The 18,234-nt window shown below is 42.5% G+C and overlaps 1 protein-coding gene across 11 annotated transcripts in view; it reads left to right on the top strand.

Moving 5' to 3' along the window:
- The window catches only part of GIGYF2 (GRB10 interacting GYF protein 2), a 75,654-nt gene extending 57,505 nt beyond the window's left edge, over positions 1-18,149 (top strand). For 7 of the 11 annotated variants that reach the window (XM_048313819.1, XM_048313817.1, XM_048313812.1 and 4 more), the window contains 16 exons: positions 1,046-1,212; positions 1,598-1,686; positions 2,681-2,788; positions 3,338-3,435; positions 3,937-4,037; positions 4,825-4,986; positions 6,811-6,912; positions 9,689-9,847; positions 10,647-10,883; positions 11,467-11,589; positions 12,198-12,401; positions 12,514-12,719; positions 13,015-13,169; positions 13,611-13,780; positions 14,132-14,279; positions 16,387-18,149. In XM_048313819.1, the coding sequence (XP_048169776.1) occupies positions 1,046-1,212; positions 1,598-1,686; positions 2,681-2,788; positions 3,338-3,435; positions 3,937-4,037; positions 4,825-4,986; positions 6,811-6,912; positions 9,689-9,847; positions 10,647-10,883; positions 11,467-11,589; positions 12,198-12,401; positions 12,514-12,719; positions 13,015-13,169; positions 13,611-13,780; positions 14,132-14,279; positions 16,387-16,454 (2,297 nt within the window). In that variant the 3' untranslated portion in view covers positions 16,455-18,149. The remainder of the gene's footprint in view (positions 1-1,045; positions 1,213-1,597; positions 1,687-2,680; positions 2,789-3,337; positions 3,436-3,936; positions 4,038-4,824; positions 4,987-6,810; positions 6,913-9,688; positions 9,848-10,646; positions 10,884-11,466; positions 11,590-12,197; positions 12,402-12,513; positions 12,720-13,014; positions 13,170-13,610; positions 13,781-14,131; positions 14,280-16,386) is intronic. The other 4 variants (XM_048313821.1, XM_048313820.1, XM_048313816.1 and 1 more) reach the window with 3 other exon arrangements.
- The last annotated feature ends 85 nt before the right edge of the window (positions 18,150-18,234 follow it).

Genomic DNA, 18,234 nt, shown 5'->3' with positions numbered 1-18,234 from the left:
CCCCTTCAAGTTTAAAGAATGTTAACCATGAAGTGCTTCTATTTGCTCAGTATATGTCAGTCACTGCTGGGTGTTTATTGCTGGGTGATCTAAATATTTTTGTTGTTGGATTAGGTACTTCCTCAGATATGTTGTCAAAAAGTAAACACTTCATATAATTTTTTCTTCTTGGGGATAGCCTCTTGTGGTTTCATACTCTCTAGGAGGAATTGCCTTCTAGAGTTACTCCTTACACAGAAGGCAAGGGTTGCTGAATATTCCTGCTTTTCAGAAGATGTTTTTGTGAAACTTATTTATGTGGTTCTTACTTGGTTAAATAATATTTCAATACTGGTTTTACATCTATTTGAATATGTAAAATTAGTATGGAAGCCCTCCTTTGAAAGGAATGACTGAAGTCTTTCTCAGAAAAAAGAGGAAGAGAAGGAAAAGTATAGATTTTTACGAAGGAAAGAAACTGGATCCTCATTATCCTAAAAAATGTAGTTGTTCACTCAGACGTGGATCTGTTAATCTGCTAAGTTCCAGAAGCAAAACTCGTGTAAAACATGAGAGTTCCTCTGATTTGAAGGCAAGAGTTGAAGCAGGCTAAGATTGTTTAATTATCTGTGCAGTGGGGAAAGCAGCACTTACGGTTCGAGCACAGTCAGCCAGCAGGTACTGCTGAGCTCCAGAGTGGAAGCTGCAGCTACTGTGAGCCTGAGGCAGTGAGTGCTGCTGGAGGACAGCAGGGGAATTAGCTGGACCAAGCCCCACACCACTGTGGTTGCTTGCCTTTCACCCCAGAGCTGACCTGTCTCCCTCCAAAGCAAGGTGAAAGCCATAATGCACTTTTCCTGTGACTGTGGGACAGTGCTGTAGCCCCTGTGGAGATGTGCGTGGACACTCCAGCCTTGGATGAGCAGTGTCCCTACGAGTGGGTGAGGCAGACAGGAACGCCTGCTGCTGGGCACTGTGTGACCAAAGCCAGCTCCTTGTTTCCAGCATGCTGAATCTGGCCTTGCTTCCCCTTCCCCACAACATGTGTTGGTTGATGTGATTTCAGGTCCATTCAGTAATCAGGAGATGGCAGAGTGGTTCCAGGCTGGATACTTCACGATGTCGCTGTTGGTGAAGAGAGCCTGTGACGAGACTTTCCAGCCACTTGGAGACATCATGAAAATGTGGGGCAGGGTTCCCTTCACTCCAGGCCCAGCACCGCTTCCGCATCTGGTAATTATGTGGTAGTTACAGTATTCAAACAGTCCTCAAACAAGTGGGAACTTAATTATTTAGGTGTCATCTACTCTGTCTTGGAATTGCAGGTGTTCCGAGCACCAAAGTTGAACTTGGTGTTAGATTACTTTTGCAAGAGTAGAAAAGAAACGTAATTTAAAAATGTTTGGTTTGCCAGGTTTGTGGCTGGGAGGCTGGGTCCTGTGATAAGTAAGGGTGCTGTGTATTTCACAGGCTTTGTAAATCTTCATCTTGGTCTAGGTTTTTTCCTTTTTTTTTTTTTTTTTCTGGTCAAAATACAACTTTTACATTTCTTGCATTTGCAATCTTCTTCTCCTAGTATATATGTTATTGAAAAAGAATTTTTTATCCCTATACGTAGGGCGAGCTGGACCAAGAGCGACTGACTAGACAACAAGAGTTGGCTCTGATCCAAATGCAGCACCTCCAGTATCAGCATCTTTTAATACAGTAAGACTTCCTGTCCCAGAGATCTTCCAGTGGCTCTGTTCTGCTCTGCCTTTTTAGTCATCTGGGTTCAGCTGCTTGTCATTGTTTCCTTGGGCAGTGGGGCTGGGAGTGCTTCACTTCCAACAGCCATAGCTGCTTCCACAAACACCAGAGATGTTGGTAGTCTATGGGATTAGGGCAGTGCGGCTGCCCCAGGCTCACTTTTCAGAGTCCTTTTGAGTGTTACACATTGCTACTTTGGTGAGACCTGCTTTATAGGTAGCTGTTATGGTCAGACTGGATCCCAGGTGTCCTAGTAACAACCTTCAGATGTTGTGATGTCAGGGGAAGGCTACACATCTTTGGAACTGGAGATGGAGAAGGCAGAACTTACCTTTAGTCTGCTTGCTCAGCTCTCTGAAGATCAGTGGAATGCCCTGCTGGGCAAAGCAGTTTGTCATCCATTTTGCCAAAGCTGTCAGTTGTTCAGTTATGGCCAGTTCCTGACAGCTTGTTTTGCAGCAGCTTGGAGGAAAGAAAGCAGTCAGACTGCTTGTTTAGGGGAACCTGAAAGCATGTGTCATGATTACAGTTTTTCAATACTGATTGTCAGCTTATGATTGAAGCAAGAGCCTGCTCCTGTACTAGGCAATGCCTTGACATACTGGGGAAGAGACAGATTGTAGGTGGGCAGTGGTCAAAACCAGATTAATTTGAGCTAACGTTATGGAATTTAGACAAAAAAGGAAAGCAGTGTTGTACAGCTTACAAGAGAAACATGGGGCAGTAATAGCCAGGTGACATAGCTGAGGGTGAAGAGAAGTCTGGTTCTGCTCATGTGAGCCAGCTGGCTGTATTCTTACATTTTGATTCTTGCCAAGCTCCGGTTCTGTGGTTTCCTCTAGTATTTAGCATGTATGTTATATGGGTCAGTGGGCATTAGTCCCAGAGCATGAATCTCTCTGCAACTTGGGCATAAGTGAACAAATACCATTTGTCTGCTTCTCTTTTGAAGACAACAGTATGCACAGATGCTGGCTCAGCAGCAGAAGGCAGCCCTCTCATCCCAGCAGCAGCAGCAGCTCGCTATTCTCCTGCAACAGTTCCAGGCCCTGAAGATGAGGTGAGCTAGCCCAGACTTCTGTTCTTCCTGTACTCTAGTTTGTATACAACAATAATTCTATCTTGTCAGCTGTCTGTCCTAGTTAAGTTTGCTCATATTTTAGGATTACGTATTTTAAAGATGGTAATGAGAATATGAGTATGTATCAGAATGACAGGAAACAGTTTCAGGATATGGAGTACTTCTTTATATATGTAGCCTTTGCCTCAGAGAGTGTTTATGGAAATTAAGAGTTGAAACTGTAACTGTCTGGCAGCTGTGTTGTGCTGGTCACAGAGGGGCTTTGCCTGTTCTGCAGTACTGTAGGATGCTTGTTCCTCAAACTGGCCTCTAAGCAGCAAATGCAAAACTGTAGCTTAGCCCTTGACTTAGCAGCAGGGGCGAGATCAGCAAGAACTCTGCAAGCAACTAGTGTTGTCCTATCATATTTTTGTTTTAAATAGAGGTGTGGAAGGAAAGCAGTGTGTTACAAGTTACTGAATCTCATGCGTGTTCAGAGCACTCCCCTCCCTGGAAGTGGCATGCTGACTCTTCCTATTGGTATTACAGAATATCTGAACAGAACATGATGCCACCTGTTACAAGGTCTGTGTCAGTGCCGGACACTGGCTCAATATGGGAACTTCAGTCAGCTTCACAGCCTACAGGTAAGGTGCCTAGCCTGGGTCAGGTCTCTTGGGAAAAGTCCATGCATTAAGAGTCGGCATCTTTGACATGATCCTTCCCTTTTTGACACAAGGGGAAGTTATTTTTGCATCATGATGTTTAACTGGATCAGCCTGCTTTGCCTTGCACTATATAAGTTCCATTTGAGAGTGGTGAAGAATACGGTAATTTTTCCAATGCTCATGGGAAGTCTAGCTCTGAAGGGATTGTTCTGTTTAAGGGTGTTTTGCTCTGATGGGAGGAGGAGTTGGAATAGCTGGTTCTTCTGTAGAATTTCTTAGGAAACCCAGCCTTCCTTCAGTCATGGACGAGCCTTGTTCTGCAGGAAGACAAGGTGGCCCTCTACTGACGTAGGTGGAAGTGTTAACGTTATTTGAGTTCCTGAAACGTAGTAACAGCATACCCAAGATTCTCCCATTTCAGTTACGTTTTGTTCATGTGCTTATTTTTGCTTGTCAATGTTTGTTTTCTTCACTGTCTAGTCTGGGAAGGAAGCAGTGTCTGGGATCTGCCCATTGATACTGCAGCTCAGGGACCAGCTCTAGAACAACTTCAGCAACTCGAGAAGGCCAAAGCTGCAAAGGTCAGAAACTGTTTTGTACTGTAAGAAGTTGGGATTGCTCTTCTGCAATGTAATTGTGGTTCTTGAGCCAATGGAAGACCGAGCTCTTCAGTGGATGACTTTGACTAGGTTTTCATGGAAAACACCATAAAGAGAATAGGGGTTATAAAAACAAGTTACGAAATCCTTGTGGACTGCTGTTTGGAAACCATTGCTGTGGAGGTACTACTGACCTCTGAAATAGCGGTCGTGTTCTACATTTGTGATTAAAACTCTTCACTAGCCACCTCTGTTTTAAACTGAGATCATCATGAGCTGTCAGGCCAAGCCCTGAGTTGGGACCAGGTAGTTGTTCTCTTAATTGTTGTGATTTTCACCGGAACTGGTTTGGGGAATCATAAGAGTCCTATTTGCCAGGGTTATTCCACAGGTACTCTAGTATTAAATTATTTTTGTGACTTTGAACCTGTATGACTCTGTACCTTTCCTGAAAATTATTATTTTATGATGACTGCAAAGCAACTCAGTACTCGCTTCCAAAGTTAGAGGGTATTTTGAGGAGCTGATGTAGAAAGACTGACTAGAGAACTGGTGTTTGTTACAAACAGAAATTGTCCAAAATTGTTCTAGACTGTTTCAGGAATCTGACCCCAGTAGGCAGCCAGCCGATAGGTAAAATTGCAATTGAGGGAGAGCATCTCTGAGGCTTCATCTGTTAAGCTGTTACTATAATTTCAGCAGAGTTGCCCTAAGAAATGGTGTAGGAATACGTTACCTGCATCTGAGTATAGTTTTATGTGAATTGTAGCTAGAGCAAGAGAGGAGAGAAGTGGAAATGAGGGCCAAACGAGAGGAAGAGGAGAGGAAAAGGCAGGAGGAGCTTCGGAGGCAACAAGAAGAGCTACTTAGGAGGCAGCAGGAAGATGAGAGGAAACGACGGGAAGAAGAAGAACTGGCCCGCAGGAAGCAAGTGAGTTTCCTCAATGTAGTTAATCTCTAATTAATTATAATACTTTATAAAACTCACTTTAAGAATCCTGTGGGGTCCAATTAATCTTTGGTAGGTGTGTATGAAGACAGTTTTAATATTTTTCATGTGAGTATATTAAATTATGATTCTTCTGTTCTTGATTTTTTTAAGAGCCCAAACTGCAACCTGAGAAATGGGCTTTGATGCTTCTCTTTAAGATAGGTTTCTGTTTGTGAGCACAAGGCCTTTATTCCATGTGGAATATCCCTTCTCAACTTTTTAGTGTCAATGTTAGACTTTAGTTAGTTAGTTACTGCATGTTTTAATCTTTATTTGCCATTTATGCAGTCGAGTGTTCTATGAAGATATGTTCTGGAGTAGATGGAGCTTGAGCAGCTGTTTTAAATGAATAAGAGGTAGAGGGCTATAGTGGACAAAAAGTGATGTGACATTCAGCTTATTTTTTCCTTGTTTTTTTTTTTTTTTAACTTAGTAAATTATTTTTTGGAATAAATTATTATCTGGGTAATAGTCTGTCAGCTTTTTTACTTGAGTTGATGCTTGGGAAAGGAAAGGATGTAGTTTGGTCAAGCATATTTCTTAAAAAGAATTATGTGGTCAGTGTTGCGGTAGCAGAATGAATGTAGGAATTGTAGTACGTGCTTAATCTTCCAAGAATACAAAATGGAGACATTGTTAGTTTGGCATTTTTAGCACTTACTTCTGAATTCTGTATGGAAGAAAATGTAGTTGTTCCTTAAGTGTTGCAGCAGGGAAAGACAGTGAAAGTTAAAGTTTTCACTCCACGTGTGAAGGATAAGGGCAAGCACAAGGCTGAGCTTGTTCACTAAGGAGTTAGTCAGTAACTGTCCTGAAAAGCACCACATGAATAATAGGCAAAAGTACTCAATAATTCTGTCCTTTATAGTATTTCTTACGAGCTTAGGTAGGCAGTCGTAAAGGGTGTTCCTGCTTTAAGGATCAGACACTTCAGAGGAAGCCTCTAGAACCTCTACTTTTGTTTGGAATTTCGTTGTAGATCTCAGTTCACTCAGGGTTTGGGTTTTGTCACAGAAGATCTATTTTAATTGGCACAGTATGACGTAGATAACTTTCATGGTATCTTTTGGAATCAAGTCTGCAAATAAGTGGCTCCTTGCTTTAGCGTATCTACTTTGTGTGCAGGAAGTCATTGTGCTGTACGGTGGAAAAGGATCCTCCACTTGAGGTCAAACTAGGACTGAAGCAGTAATACGCTTAAAAGTTTACCTTTTGAGATAGATTGCTTTAGATCTGGTTCAATAACAAGAACTCATTTTTCAGCTGATCACCTGGTAACTCAATGTGCGTCGCCTGTGCTGGCTTCAAGTAGAGTTGCATTGTTTCTTTTCACTCTAACAGTTTTGCCTCTGTGTATAACAATGTCTGTTAAATTCCAAAGTTTTGTTGTTCACTTTGGATTTGTAGAGTAAACAGTCTGACTCTCCCGTTCTGAGATGCCATGGGAAGTAACTATTTACACGAAGGAAGCAGAACGGGGTTGAAAAGCAGTAACAGCAAGTATCTTAGTTCATTACCAATGCAATAATTGCCACAATGCTTAATTCTGAGCAGTAATATCTTGAAAAGATAACAAAGCGTTTAAGCGCTTCTCTGGAAAGAGAAACTAACATTGTATTCTGTATTTTAAAAAAGAAACTGGTCTAATATTTGAATCTGACTTCTGTACTGGAAGGCATTGTAGAAACAGGGATGAACTGATTTATTAGCATGGATTTATGCAGAGGAGATGATGCTTAACAAATTTGATTAACTTCTTTTGAGGAGATGACAGTGAGAGCTGAGAGGGGTGAAGCAGTAGACTTAATCTGCCTGGACTTCAGGAAGGCTTTTGATGTAATACTGCATAAAAGACTAGTATATAAGGTTAGTAAATATGCTGTTGATGGTGAATTCTAAATAAAAAAATAACTGATAGAAATTCAATTCTGTAGGATGAAATGTCATACCAAATGTTGAATTCAGTTCTGTTCACAGTTTTCATCAATTACTTTGCACTGTAGAATTGCAAACAGTAATGCCCAGCTTGTGTAGCTCCTGTATTTTGTTTTTGTCTCTGGTCTGGTATCTTCTATTTTGTAATAATTGATTCCTTTCAGGAACAAAATTTGAGGTTTAATAACCAGCTAATAATTGTTTTCTCTGAATTATGTCTTTAACGCTCCCTTTAAAATACCTGTTTCAAGGAGGCGAGCAAAAAGATTTGTGAGCCCTAGTAGCATAGACAAGCAGAATTGCAGGTGTCACTAACTGCAAAAAATTCTCTGTTTTATTTGAAAATCCAGAGTCTATTGAACTGGGGATTGCTGCTTAAGGATTTTTTTGGGGGTAATATTACAGATGTTTTAAAAGATCGCAAATAAGCTGTCTGTACAGCAAGATGTCTGTGTTTGAAAACAATTATTAAGAAAGATGCTAAAAAACACTGGGAATATCTTGGAGCAGGAATCTAGGAACATGGGAACACTAAGAGCCAAAGGATTGATTGTTTCCCATACCAGTCAGTGGCAGAAAGCTGGAGCTTTGAATGGTTTTGGTCACATGCTCAAACAAAAGCAGATACAGAAGTAAATATTAAGACAACCTTTTTTATAGCTGTGAAGAGTCAGAAAAAAGGCTGTGGTTCCCAGCTTTTCATATCTTACAGGGTTTTTTGTCCTCGTGTCAGTACAACTGTTCATCTTTAGTTCTGTAGGGGAGAGAAGTCTTTTATTGCTGTCATTCAACAGTGTCTCTCCTGGCGAGCCTGAGCAAGAAGGAGATCCATGCAGCTTTCTTAATGGCAATTCTAGCCTCGTTTCCCAAGGGGAGAGTAGGGCAGAGATGTCACTGAAATGCTGTCCCACAGGAGGACTCAGTGACTCTGCTCATCTCTCCCAGGTACTGTGTCAGTGAGAGCTCCCAGCCTGGCTGGCAGTAAGGACTCCTGAGCTGAGATCCTGCTCTGTGGTCTCCAGGCAAACAAGAGACCGGCACCTCTGGCCTACTCAGTAGCCTTTTCAATAAAAGACATAGCAAGCAGAAATTTTTCAGCACTTGTACTGGGGACACTTGATTACTGTGACTTGACTGCATGTGTCCAGTTAATATAGTTACAGACCCAAATTTCAAAAATGGTTCAGGTGGTATGTGTTACACTTAAAGCTGATTTGATTAATGAGAAAATGAATCACAGACTATTGTTCTATGTCCAGCTAGTGGAAGAAAACCACTTACTGCACTTACATCTAGCACCAAACCACTTAAGTGATATTCAGGAGTATGGGTGAATTGTTGGCTTGCAGCCAGCAGCTGTTCAGTGCCATGGGATTGCTTATAAAAGATTTTCTGTCTACTGACAGTTTTGTTGCAGGCATCTGAAGTTCATTGTCAGAGAAAAACCCAGTGCAGTTGTTTAGGGAACCCCAGTGCAGTTTATCTGGGCTGTGTATACCTGAAGCTTTGGTGTCAGATTGAATACAAGGGTCTTAGTTTTCACAATTAACTTCCTTGATTTACCAGAGTTTATATCCATGCTGCACAATTAGTCCCCTGTCATCCTGTGATTAATGTATTGCTTATAAAAAACTTGTAGGAGTATGATTGCGGTACTGGTCATTTCTAAAGGAAAATATAAAATTATAAAAGCCTAAAAAAGTTCTTGTCCAAAAATCAAGATCTTCAGGTTGAGCTTGTAGGTAAGTCAGAAAGAGACAACAGAATGGGGCGAAAAGTAGGGTGGCCTTAACTCAGTTGCTGGACATCAGAGGTCAGAAAAGGCTGCAAAAACTAAGGCTTTCTTATGCAAGGGAAAGTCAGAACTGGTGGAAGAGGTCCTCAGGTGGGATCCCATTTAACAATACACAGGAAGCTGCTTGTCCCCGTTCTTCAAAAAAACCCAAGTAGCAGAATGGAAAAACGTCTGTTCATGTTGATAGGAAAGGGTGCTGATGTTTAATTTTTGAGTTAAGCAAATAATTTTACTACTTGGAAAACAAAACATAATTTATTGGAAACTATTTAAATAATTTACTGATAGCCCAAAATCAAAGCCCTTAAGAGATCTGTTGTTACTTGTAGTATTTAAATAGTATAGGGAGATCCCAGTCAAAGCCCTTGAGACTTCAAAAGTAACACTGTCCTTAAGTGCATTGGGCTGCTGCAGCTTCTTTCTGGTGTCTGGAGATGTGGTTTTGAGTTGTGTAGTGCTCTTGAACAGTCAGTGTTCAGAAACTCCTGTAAGTAGGAAAAGCTTCCAACTTATAGCTGACAGCCCCCCAAGAAAGGAATTCATGATACCCACACATTAAAATATTTATAGATCTAATGTTCAAGTACTGCTAGTGCTGCATAGTGGAAAAAGGAGTCTCACCCTTTGTTGTCATTCTCGACACCATTCTTCTTAAAACCAAAGATAGGCAATTATTTCTTCTGTTTATTTTTTCACTAAAATAATTTATGTAGGAGATGCACATTGCATCAAAAATATTTGTTAACATGTGGGTTTGTTGTGCTTAATGCAATGTTTTGGTAGAGCTTAGTTTGGAGCTAGGGAGCTTTTCTTGAGGCTACTCATTTGGCCAGACAGTGCTGTAATCTGTGTTCTGATGTGGTTTGTTGATAAAATGGCATTTATAGGCTGACATTTTGTTCCCAACTCTAGGAAGAGGCCCTGAGGCGACAACGAGAGCAGGAAATTGCACTAAGGCGGCAGCGGGAGGAAGAGGAGAGGCAACAACAGGAGGAAGCACTTAGGAGATTGGAGGAGAGAAGAAGAGAGGAGGAGGAAAGACGCCAGCGAGAGGAGTTAATTCGTAAACAGGTGAAAAATGGCAAAAGGGACCTCCTGTGTTTAGTTATGGAGGCTGCCACAACAAACAGGCTTTGAAACTTGCACCAGTGCTTGAGAGACCATCAGTTTCAGTCAAGGAAGGCAGAGCTTGTAGATAGTATCACGTGAGTGAAAAGGTTGTTTACTTGTATCCTGACTTCAGACAAAACATTCAGAATCCAATATGCCTTAGGTAAAGAGATTTGGGTGGAGTGAGTGGTCTCCCTGCACGTTTGAGCCTTAGGAATGGCTTTGCAGCGTGGTATTTGTACTCCTTTCTGAGGCAGAGTACAGTACCAGAACAAGAGTTCATTTTGAATTAGCACTCTCTGGGCCTTTACTTTGTTATCTTCAGTGTCATCTGAGATGATCAGTTTTGGCAGTCTTCCTGTGCAATGCCACCTTTGTCACCTGTCTCTTCTATCCTGTTACTTCTGCCAAGTTTTATTCCCCTGAAAGTGTGGCAGTACTGTAAGTAGTATAAGCAGGCAGAAGCTCAGACTGAAAGGTGTGTATCTACTAGAAGGAAAGTAGTAAGAAATTAGCTGGTATGAATTAAGGAGATGTCATTCTCTTCCAGGTTCCTTGGTGGAGCAATGGTAAACTTTTTTTTAGGTAATATAGGCTGTACTAGTGGGCTTTCTTGCCTGAGAAATGTAAAGTTAAATGGACAACCCAAACAGCACAGTTTACAGATAACAGATGTCAGAATATCAGTACCACAGAGTTAAGAGTGTTTTAAATTCTGCGAAGTCTCCTTAGACTTTATTCCTTTCTGTGTCCTGGGAAGGAAGAGGAGGCTGCCAAATGGGCACGTGAAGAGGAGGAAGCTCAGCGGCGGCTGGAGGAGAGCCGGCTGCGCATGGAGGAGGAGGCGGCCCGGCAGCGGCTGGAGGAGGAGGAGAGGAAGCGCAAGGAGCTGGAACTCCAGCGCCAGAAGGAGATCATGAGGCAGAGGCAGCAGCAGCAGGAGGCTTTGCGGCGGCTGCAGCAGCAGCAGCAACAGCAGCAACTTGCACAAATGAAGGTAACCTGCAGTTAAAATGAAGGTTGAAGGTTTCTGCAGTTTAACTTCCTCTCAGCCTAGCATGGGAAGTAAAGCCACAGCTGCGTCCAGGGTGGTCTGTAGTAGCTTGGGCAAAGCAGGGATGGATGAGCTGTCTGGAGAGGGAAGAGGGTAAAGACTTGATGTGAAAAGAAACACAAAGAGTATTAAATTGAAAACCAAAAACGTTCTGTCAGTAGAAGCACACTAGGAAGGCATCACAGATGGGCACAGATGCTTCTTCTGCCACAATGAGCAAGGGCCAGTGCAAAGTTTCTAAAGCCTGGAATTCCTAAAGTCTTTGAAATCTAAATGGACTGCTTTTTTTCAGGTAACGATGTGTTATGTTATTCTTGATACACTGTGTCAAAGACTGATGCATCAGAGGGCAATTCAAAGAATGTATTATTTCTATTTCCTGCTTTTTCATACTTTTTTATACCATTTTAAACTTTAAAGGTGGCCTTTCTTTTCCCCTGGGTTTATACTGTTTTTTTCATGATTATACTCCAGCAGTATTCTCTAAAATGTTTTGTAATTCCCGATGATGTCTGTTTTGGCCCAGCTCCCTTCATCTTCAACATGGGGTCAGCAATCAAATTCAGGAGCTTGTCAATCCCAGACCACACTGTCATTGGCAGAAATTCAAAAGTTAGAAGAAGAACGAGAACGGCAGCTCCGAGAAGAGGTAAACACTGACAGCAGTGGAGTGCAACTTGTTAGAGGGTACTCAGCTGTGGGACTGCTTAGCTGTCACTTCAGTTATTAGAAGGAATGGTGAGGATGAGGAACCCGAATAAAATTCTGTCCTTCAGGCATAGGTTCAGTAAGTACTTGTGTGAAAGTTTTTATCACTTCTTAATACAAGAATCTGAAAGAAGGGAAAACTGCACGCTTTTAACCCTGGGAGTATAATATGTTCACAAAACAGTATAAAATTATTTCACATCTATATTCTGACATCTTCAAAGATACGTATGAGACCAGGGCAGTTAAAGGGAAGATGGGCTGAGGGGGGAGCAGGTGATGGTAGGAGAGAAGGTCTTCTTCCAAGAAGCTGACTGCAGACATGATTTGATAAATTTAGTTTGTGCCAGGCTAATAAACAGTTTGTATTTACTGGTTAGCTAATGTCTCCCTTTTTGGAGGAACTGTAATGGCCCAAAACAATAATAGGTCAGCCAGACTTCTTCAGAAGAAAGTGAAATCAGTTTAAAACCAGTTTCCAAGTTAGACTTTTGAACAGTGATGATCTTCTGAAGGTATTTACAAGCACTTTTGTCTTGCATGCAACAGCAAAGACGTCAGCAGCGTGAGCTAATGAAGGCCCTCCAGCAACAGCAGCAGCAACAGCAGCAAAAATTGTCAGGCTGGGGTAACGTCACCAAACCAACAGGCACCACCAAGTCCCTGCTGGAGATACAGCAGGAGGAGGCAAGGCAGATGCAGAAACAGCAGCAACAGCAGCACCAGCAGCCGAACAGAGTCAGAAATACCACGGTATGTGTATTTATCTAATCAGTATGTGGAGGAAAGCAGCCATGCCAGTTCCCTCTGTCTGTTCTGCTGGGTCTGTGCTAATAACCAGCATCTCTTTGTTATGTCTCAACAGCACTCTAACCTGCACACCAGCATTGGGAATTCAGTGTGGGGCTCTCTAAACACTAATCCCAGCAACCAGTGGGCATCTGACCTAGTCAGTAGCATCTGGAGCAATGCTGATACCAAAAACTCAAACATGGGTTTCTGGGATGATGCAGTGAAGGAAGTGGGACCTCGTAACTCGACCAATAAAAACAAAAGCAATGCCAGCCTCAGGTAGGAACTGGGGAAGGAGCTTTTGCAGACAAAGGCTGCCACTCCTGGCACTTATCAGTTAGAACATCTTCATGTGTTTTCCTTTTTTTCCCTGTGTTGTTCAGGATCTGTTTTGACAACAAAAATAGCTAATAGGTGACCACTCACAGTTCATTTTGTCGCCTGTTTAGAAAATTATTTGATTCTTAAAAATGGTTGCGTCTTGTAAAATAGTCTTGCAACACTGTTCTATATACTGTACTGTGGGTGAGCCTGGAAACTGATAATGTAATTATATGCATTTTCTTTACCTCAGCAAATCTGTAGGTATTACAAGTAGACAAAACAAGAAGGTAGAAGAAGAGGAAAAGCTGTTGAAATTGTTCCAGGGGGTTAATAAAGCCCAGGATGGATTCACTCAGTGGTGTGAACAGATGCTTCATGCACTCAACACAGCCAACAACTTAGATGGTAAGAGATGGAAAGGAATGGGAGGAACAATATCTGTTCTGTTTCCTGACAAAGGAGTTCTGAGGGACTCTAATGACATCAAACCAATGTTTCCAGTGCACTCAGCAAAAGGATGTCATTAAATAGTGGCCAGAAGAACCGGCTGCATCCTCTTGTTTTCGTTGTCTAACTATAGCAAGTCAGTGGGATTCAAAAAAGTTCTAAAGTCTGTCAGTTAGAGCCCTCCTGAGGATTTCTGGTAGTCATGGACGCATTACCAGGCAGATAGATGAGGATCCAGTTTCATCCTGCATTACATGATAGGGCTTTATTGCAGGGAACTGGAAAGGGCAAGCTGCTAGACGAATAAATATTTGACACAGAAATCTGACGTTGGTATTTATTGCATGTGTGTGTTTGCTATCAACATGCCCTCCCTCATGGTCTGCCTTCTTCTTGCAGTTCCCACGTTTGTTTCTTTCCTGAAGGAAGTGGAGTCTCCCTATGAGGTCCATGACTACATCCGAGCCTACCTTGGAGATACTCCTGAGGCCAAGGAGTTTGCCAAGCAGTTCCTCGAGCGCCGTGCCAAACAGAAAGCCAGTCAGCAGCGGCAACAGCAGCAACAGCAGGTAAAGGTGGCTCTGCTCTCCCTGGGGCCTGTGTGAGGCTGGAGAGTCAGCACCCCTGCTGGATTCATCAGCAGGGGTTTACACGTCCTGGCAAAGGCAGACAGTAAAGCAGCTTTCCAGTTTTTACCAGTTTTAAGTTTCCTTTGTAACTTAACAGTTGAGGCCAACTGTAGATCAAAGAGTGTTTTTGCATGGTGATCTGGGAAATGCCGTGGGAAGGTGAGGTGGATACATCAGTAGCTAGAGCTGTGGCATGGATTTAGGAAGGGCTTTGGGCTCTCTTAATATTTTCTGTATAAATAAACCAGACTTCACTGTGCTCTATAATCTTGTCCGTAATTTGTTCTCTAGGATTCAGTGTGGGGGATGAACCACAGTTCGCTACATTCAGTCTTTCAGACTAATCAGAGCAACAACCAGCAGTCCAACTTTGAGGCTGTGCAGAGTGGGAAGAAAAAGAAGAAACAGAAAATGGTTCGAGCAGATCCCAGCTTGTTAGGTCAGTTTTAATTTTTAAAAATTAATTAATTTGGTAGTGGTGGTTTGCTTTGGGGGATGTAGAGAATTCCTGTTGACCTTAAATGGTAATATTGAATTTATTTAAAGTAGAATTTATTAAAGTAGAATAGTTGGAATGTCTTTAGAATTTTTTCAGTAGCATTATTTGTTTAATGATTTGAAAAATTCTGTACTAGTCTCATGGAAAACTTTTGTCAAACTTTCCCTCTTTGATACCTGGGTTATTACCTGGAAACCTCTAAGTAGTTCAGGGATGTCAGTTAAATTGCCTTTCCTCTTTTGAGTTGATTTATGGCTATTTTACTGCTTTAATGCTGATTCATTCTTTGAAGAAAAGCATGTTTCCCTTTCTTTTATGAGGAGCAGCTTTCTGAGGCTGCCTTTGCCTTCCCACCTTTTTCCTGGAGCTAACCACCACTCTAGTCAGAAAAGACATCAAAGGTTGAAATGGTCACAGATTTTCAGTTGGAGACCATGGAGATGATGACATCATTATCAGTCCTTTTATTTATTATGTTCTGTCTTAATTTTTATGTGAGGCTGGTATTAACCAGCCCCTGTAGCATTGATGGAAAAGTTTCTTTGAAGTAGCTTTTAAGGTACAAGGGCATGGTGGGAGTGCATGGACACTGCGGGGTGACAGGTCACTGTTGTGTTCATGTGGAATAAATGTGTCCATGTTTGTGCCCTGTGTGACAGAGAGGAAACCAGGGCACTGCACCGGGCCAGGCTTTGTTGTGCTGTTTCTGCTGAGCCCAATTGCTGTGGAACAGCCAGGTATTGTCCACCTGAAGTCACTGCTGTTTTAAGTCTCTAGCAGAGCCCTGCCTCTGGTTTTTGTCTTTCTTTTATTTTTGGTCTTACCAAAGTCAGTACTCTTCAGCTAAATCAGTGATTTCCACATTGGTGTGTATGGAACTTCTTGGTTGAATCCTGACTTACACCACCCCAAGGTGCCCATCCACTGAGTCTGATCTGGGTGCTCAGTTGAATATATTAAAAACCCAACTCATGTAATGTGAAGAAGAAATCACTAAACACAATTTAGAAGTTGCAACTGTAAGAGAAGTAGCCCATGCAGCTTTTAAAAAATGCGTACACTTGCTCTTTTACAAAATAATTTCAGATGCTTTTAGGCCACGCTACCACGAGAGGGAGCCAGAACAATTTTCCTAAACCGACTGAACAGAGCATTTCTTATCTCTCGAAGATAAGTGGAAAGCAATTGGTTGTCTAGCACAGAGCAAACCAATGTAGCACTCTCAAGACACTGACTCTCAACAACTTTGTGTTTAGTAGCCTTCTTATACTCCAGATGGGGTTGGTACAGCCTTAAAAACAGAATTTCAGTAGGAAAGCTCCATTTGATAGATTGGATTTGTTTCCTTGTTGAAAGTGTTTTCACTCTTTCTCACACTTCTCATGTTCATCATGTCCTCAGCACATAAGGCTAAAAGGTTGGGTAGAAGTTTGGGTGCATCTTGAGCCACCTGCATGGCCCTGGGTAACTTTGTACATTTTCATGTTGTACTCCTGAGATGGAAGTTTGTACAAAAGCATGGAAATAGATGTAATTGCTACTAGATTTCATAGGTACATGCATTGAGACTTTAAAGTAAAGGGTGAAATTGCTTGCAACTCCTGAAGCGTTGGAGCATGATTCCATGTGTGGATTCCAAGTTCTCAGAATGGCCATTTCTGCCTCTCAGACCATGTAAGTATGGTGTTGACAGCCACTTCCGAGGCCCAGTTGCCTTAAGCACGCTCCCTTTCAAGATGTTGCAGAGCCACGTTGCCACCACATGTAGATGTGCCTTGTACTGGCTCTGCAGGTGATCTTTTAAATGGAACTTGAAAACAGTTTTCTGATCTGGTTTTAAAGACCAAGTGGTGCTTATCTAAATATACAGTTGATCATCTTTAGTTTATTAAGGAAAAAATCAGTTTGGGTGACTGCATCTGTAGCCTTACTGAATTACCCCTAGATTCATTTTCTCTTACAGGTGCTACTGCACGTAACAGATGTTTTGTACCAAGTACAGTATGCCACATCCAGATTTTTAACACCAGTCCTTCTTGGTTCACAGGGTTTTCAGTGAATGCTTCATCAGAGCGGCTCAATATGGGAGAAATAGAGACTTTGGAAGACTACTGAGCATGTGCAAATCAACTGGCTTTTCCTGCATCTGTTAACCATGGATTCTCTGTTTGGACACCGTACTCTCCACCTTGTGTTGTTCTTTGCCTCGCAGTGAATCACAGGATCAATCATCTCAGGCTGCTTCCTCTGGCCCCAGCAAACCCTTTCTGCCCAGGACTGCACAGGCGTTGTTCCTACTGTCAGCCCACTCCAGTGGACTTTGTTCAGAGTCCCGGGAGGGTGGGAGTTAGGCTTTGTTCACAACAAGGCTGAATTGGGCAGCAAGCTTTCACTGTGCTGTGATTCATTCTGCTGACATACCTGGAAAAAAAAATCAATTGGGATTCTGCAAAGCATTGCTTCCTTCTCCTGGTTACTCTTACCACATCCAACACATGCAGTCATATGGAGAGAGAGAGAGAGATTGAGAGAGAGTTTGTGGTTAACAGATGTTGGTCAAAACCAAAATGCCACACAGATACTGACTTGGCTGCTCCATCAGGGCAAGAGGTGCTCTCCTGGCCAGGAGTTGCAGTCATAAGCTACCCTTAGAACTGGCAACAGGAGAGGGGCGGTAGCGGGCACAGTTTAGCTTGGGTTGGTTTGAAGTTGCACACCCCCTGCCAGCCCTTCTCAGCACATTATTTTTGGAGGGAAAGCTCGAGTCTGTCTTCATTAGGTGGTGATGCTGAAGCTGCTGGAGTTCCTGTCGGCATTCTCCAGCCTTCGTGGACAAGTGGGGTCTTCTGCTCTGGAAAAAGGGGGGTGGCATCTCTTCTTTCAGGTTGAATTTACCCCTTAAATGCTACCTTCAGAGGGTTAGGACCAGTTTATTTTGAGCTCTTTTCCTGCAAATTTGTCTCGTTTAAGAGACAGTGGGATCTTTACAGTGTGGATCTGTAGTCTCTGGAGAGGGTGGACCCTGGCTTTCAGAGATGTGCCAGCAGCCTCAGCTGGTTGTCACTTGAAGCAGTGCTTAGGTATCAAGCAGAGATGCCCTTTTGTCATGGAGAGAGACACTGGAGGACGAAGCTTTGTGCAATGATGGCCCTGCTTATCTTCTACACCTTAAAAGTACTTCACGCACCTTCACTGGGATCCATAACCTCTAAGTGTTTATGGAATCATAACCTTCCTCTCTCACCGAAAGATTAACACCACCTTCCCTGCTCCACCTACCCACCCACCCCCCCCACACACCACAAACGACAGAGAAGGAAAACTGCCAAATGCACTTAGTTTGAACCCCCTGGTCCCATCTCCCGTCCCCAGAGGGGTGTAACCTGCGAAGGGAGATACGCTGCAGTTTTGGTGGAGTTGTATAAAGGTGTCTATTTTTCTGTCATCACTGCCTAAAGAAAACAGTTTGAGTTGCTCAAGAGCAGTTTGGCTTTGGATTTTATTTTGTTTGGGTTTATTCATTTTTTGGGGTCACCTTCCCCTCCTCCTCCTCTCTCTTCCCCCTGTCCCTAAACATGTACAGTAACTATACAGAGACTGCTGCAGACTTGTATATAGTTTTTGGATCCAATAGCATGGAGAGACTTGGAACTGTTGCAAATCTGGTCTCCCTGTCTCCTTTGCTTTGTAAATTCATAAAAGGGGGAAGAGGGGTAGTTAAAATGTTTACAAAACTTTAAACTCCCTCTGAACTTTTGCCAGTGTGGGGGGGAAAAAGAGAGAACTTAAATAAAACCTGGTTGTATTATATCTGAGAGAAAACTTTCTGCTTGCTTTTGTGAAAGCTGAGTTTTGAGATAATTCCTGGTGCTAAAACTCACCCAAAACTCAACTT

The sequence above is a fragment of the Corvus hawaiiensis genome, chromosome 10 (assembly GCF_020740725.1).
Source record: "Corvus hawaiiensis isolate bCorHaw1 chromosome 10, bCorHaw1.pri.cur, whole genome shotgun sequence".
Classification (NCBI taxonomy): Eukaryota; Metazoa; Chordata; class Aves; order Passeriformes; family Corvidae; genus Corvus; species Corvus hawaiiensis.
This window is presented reverse-complemented; position numbering and strand designations above follow the sequence as displayed.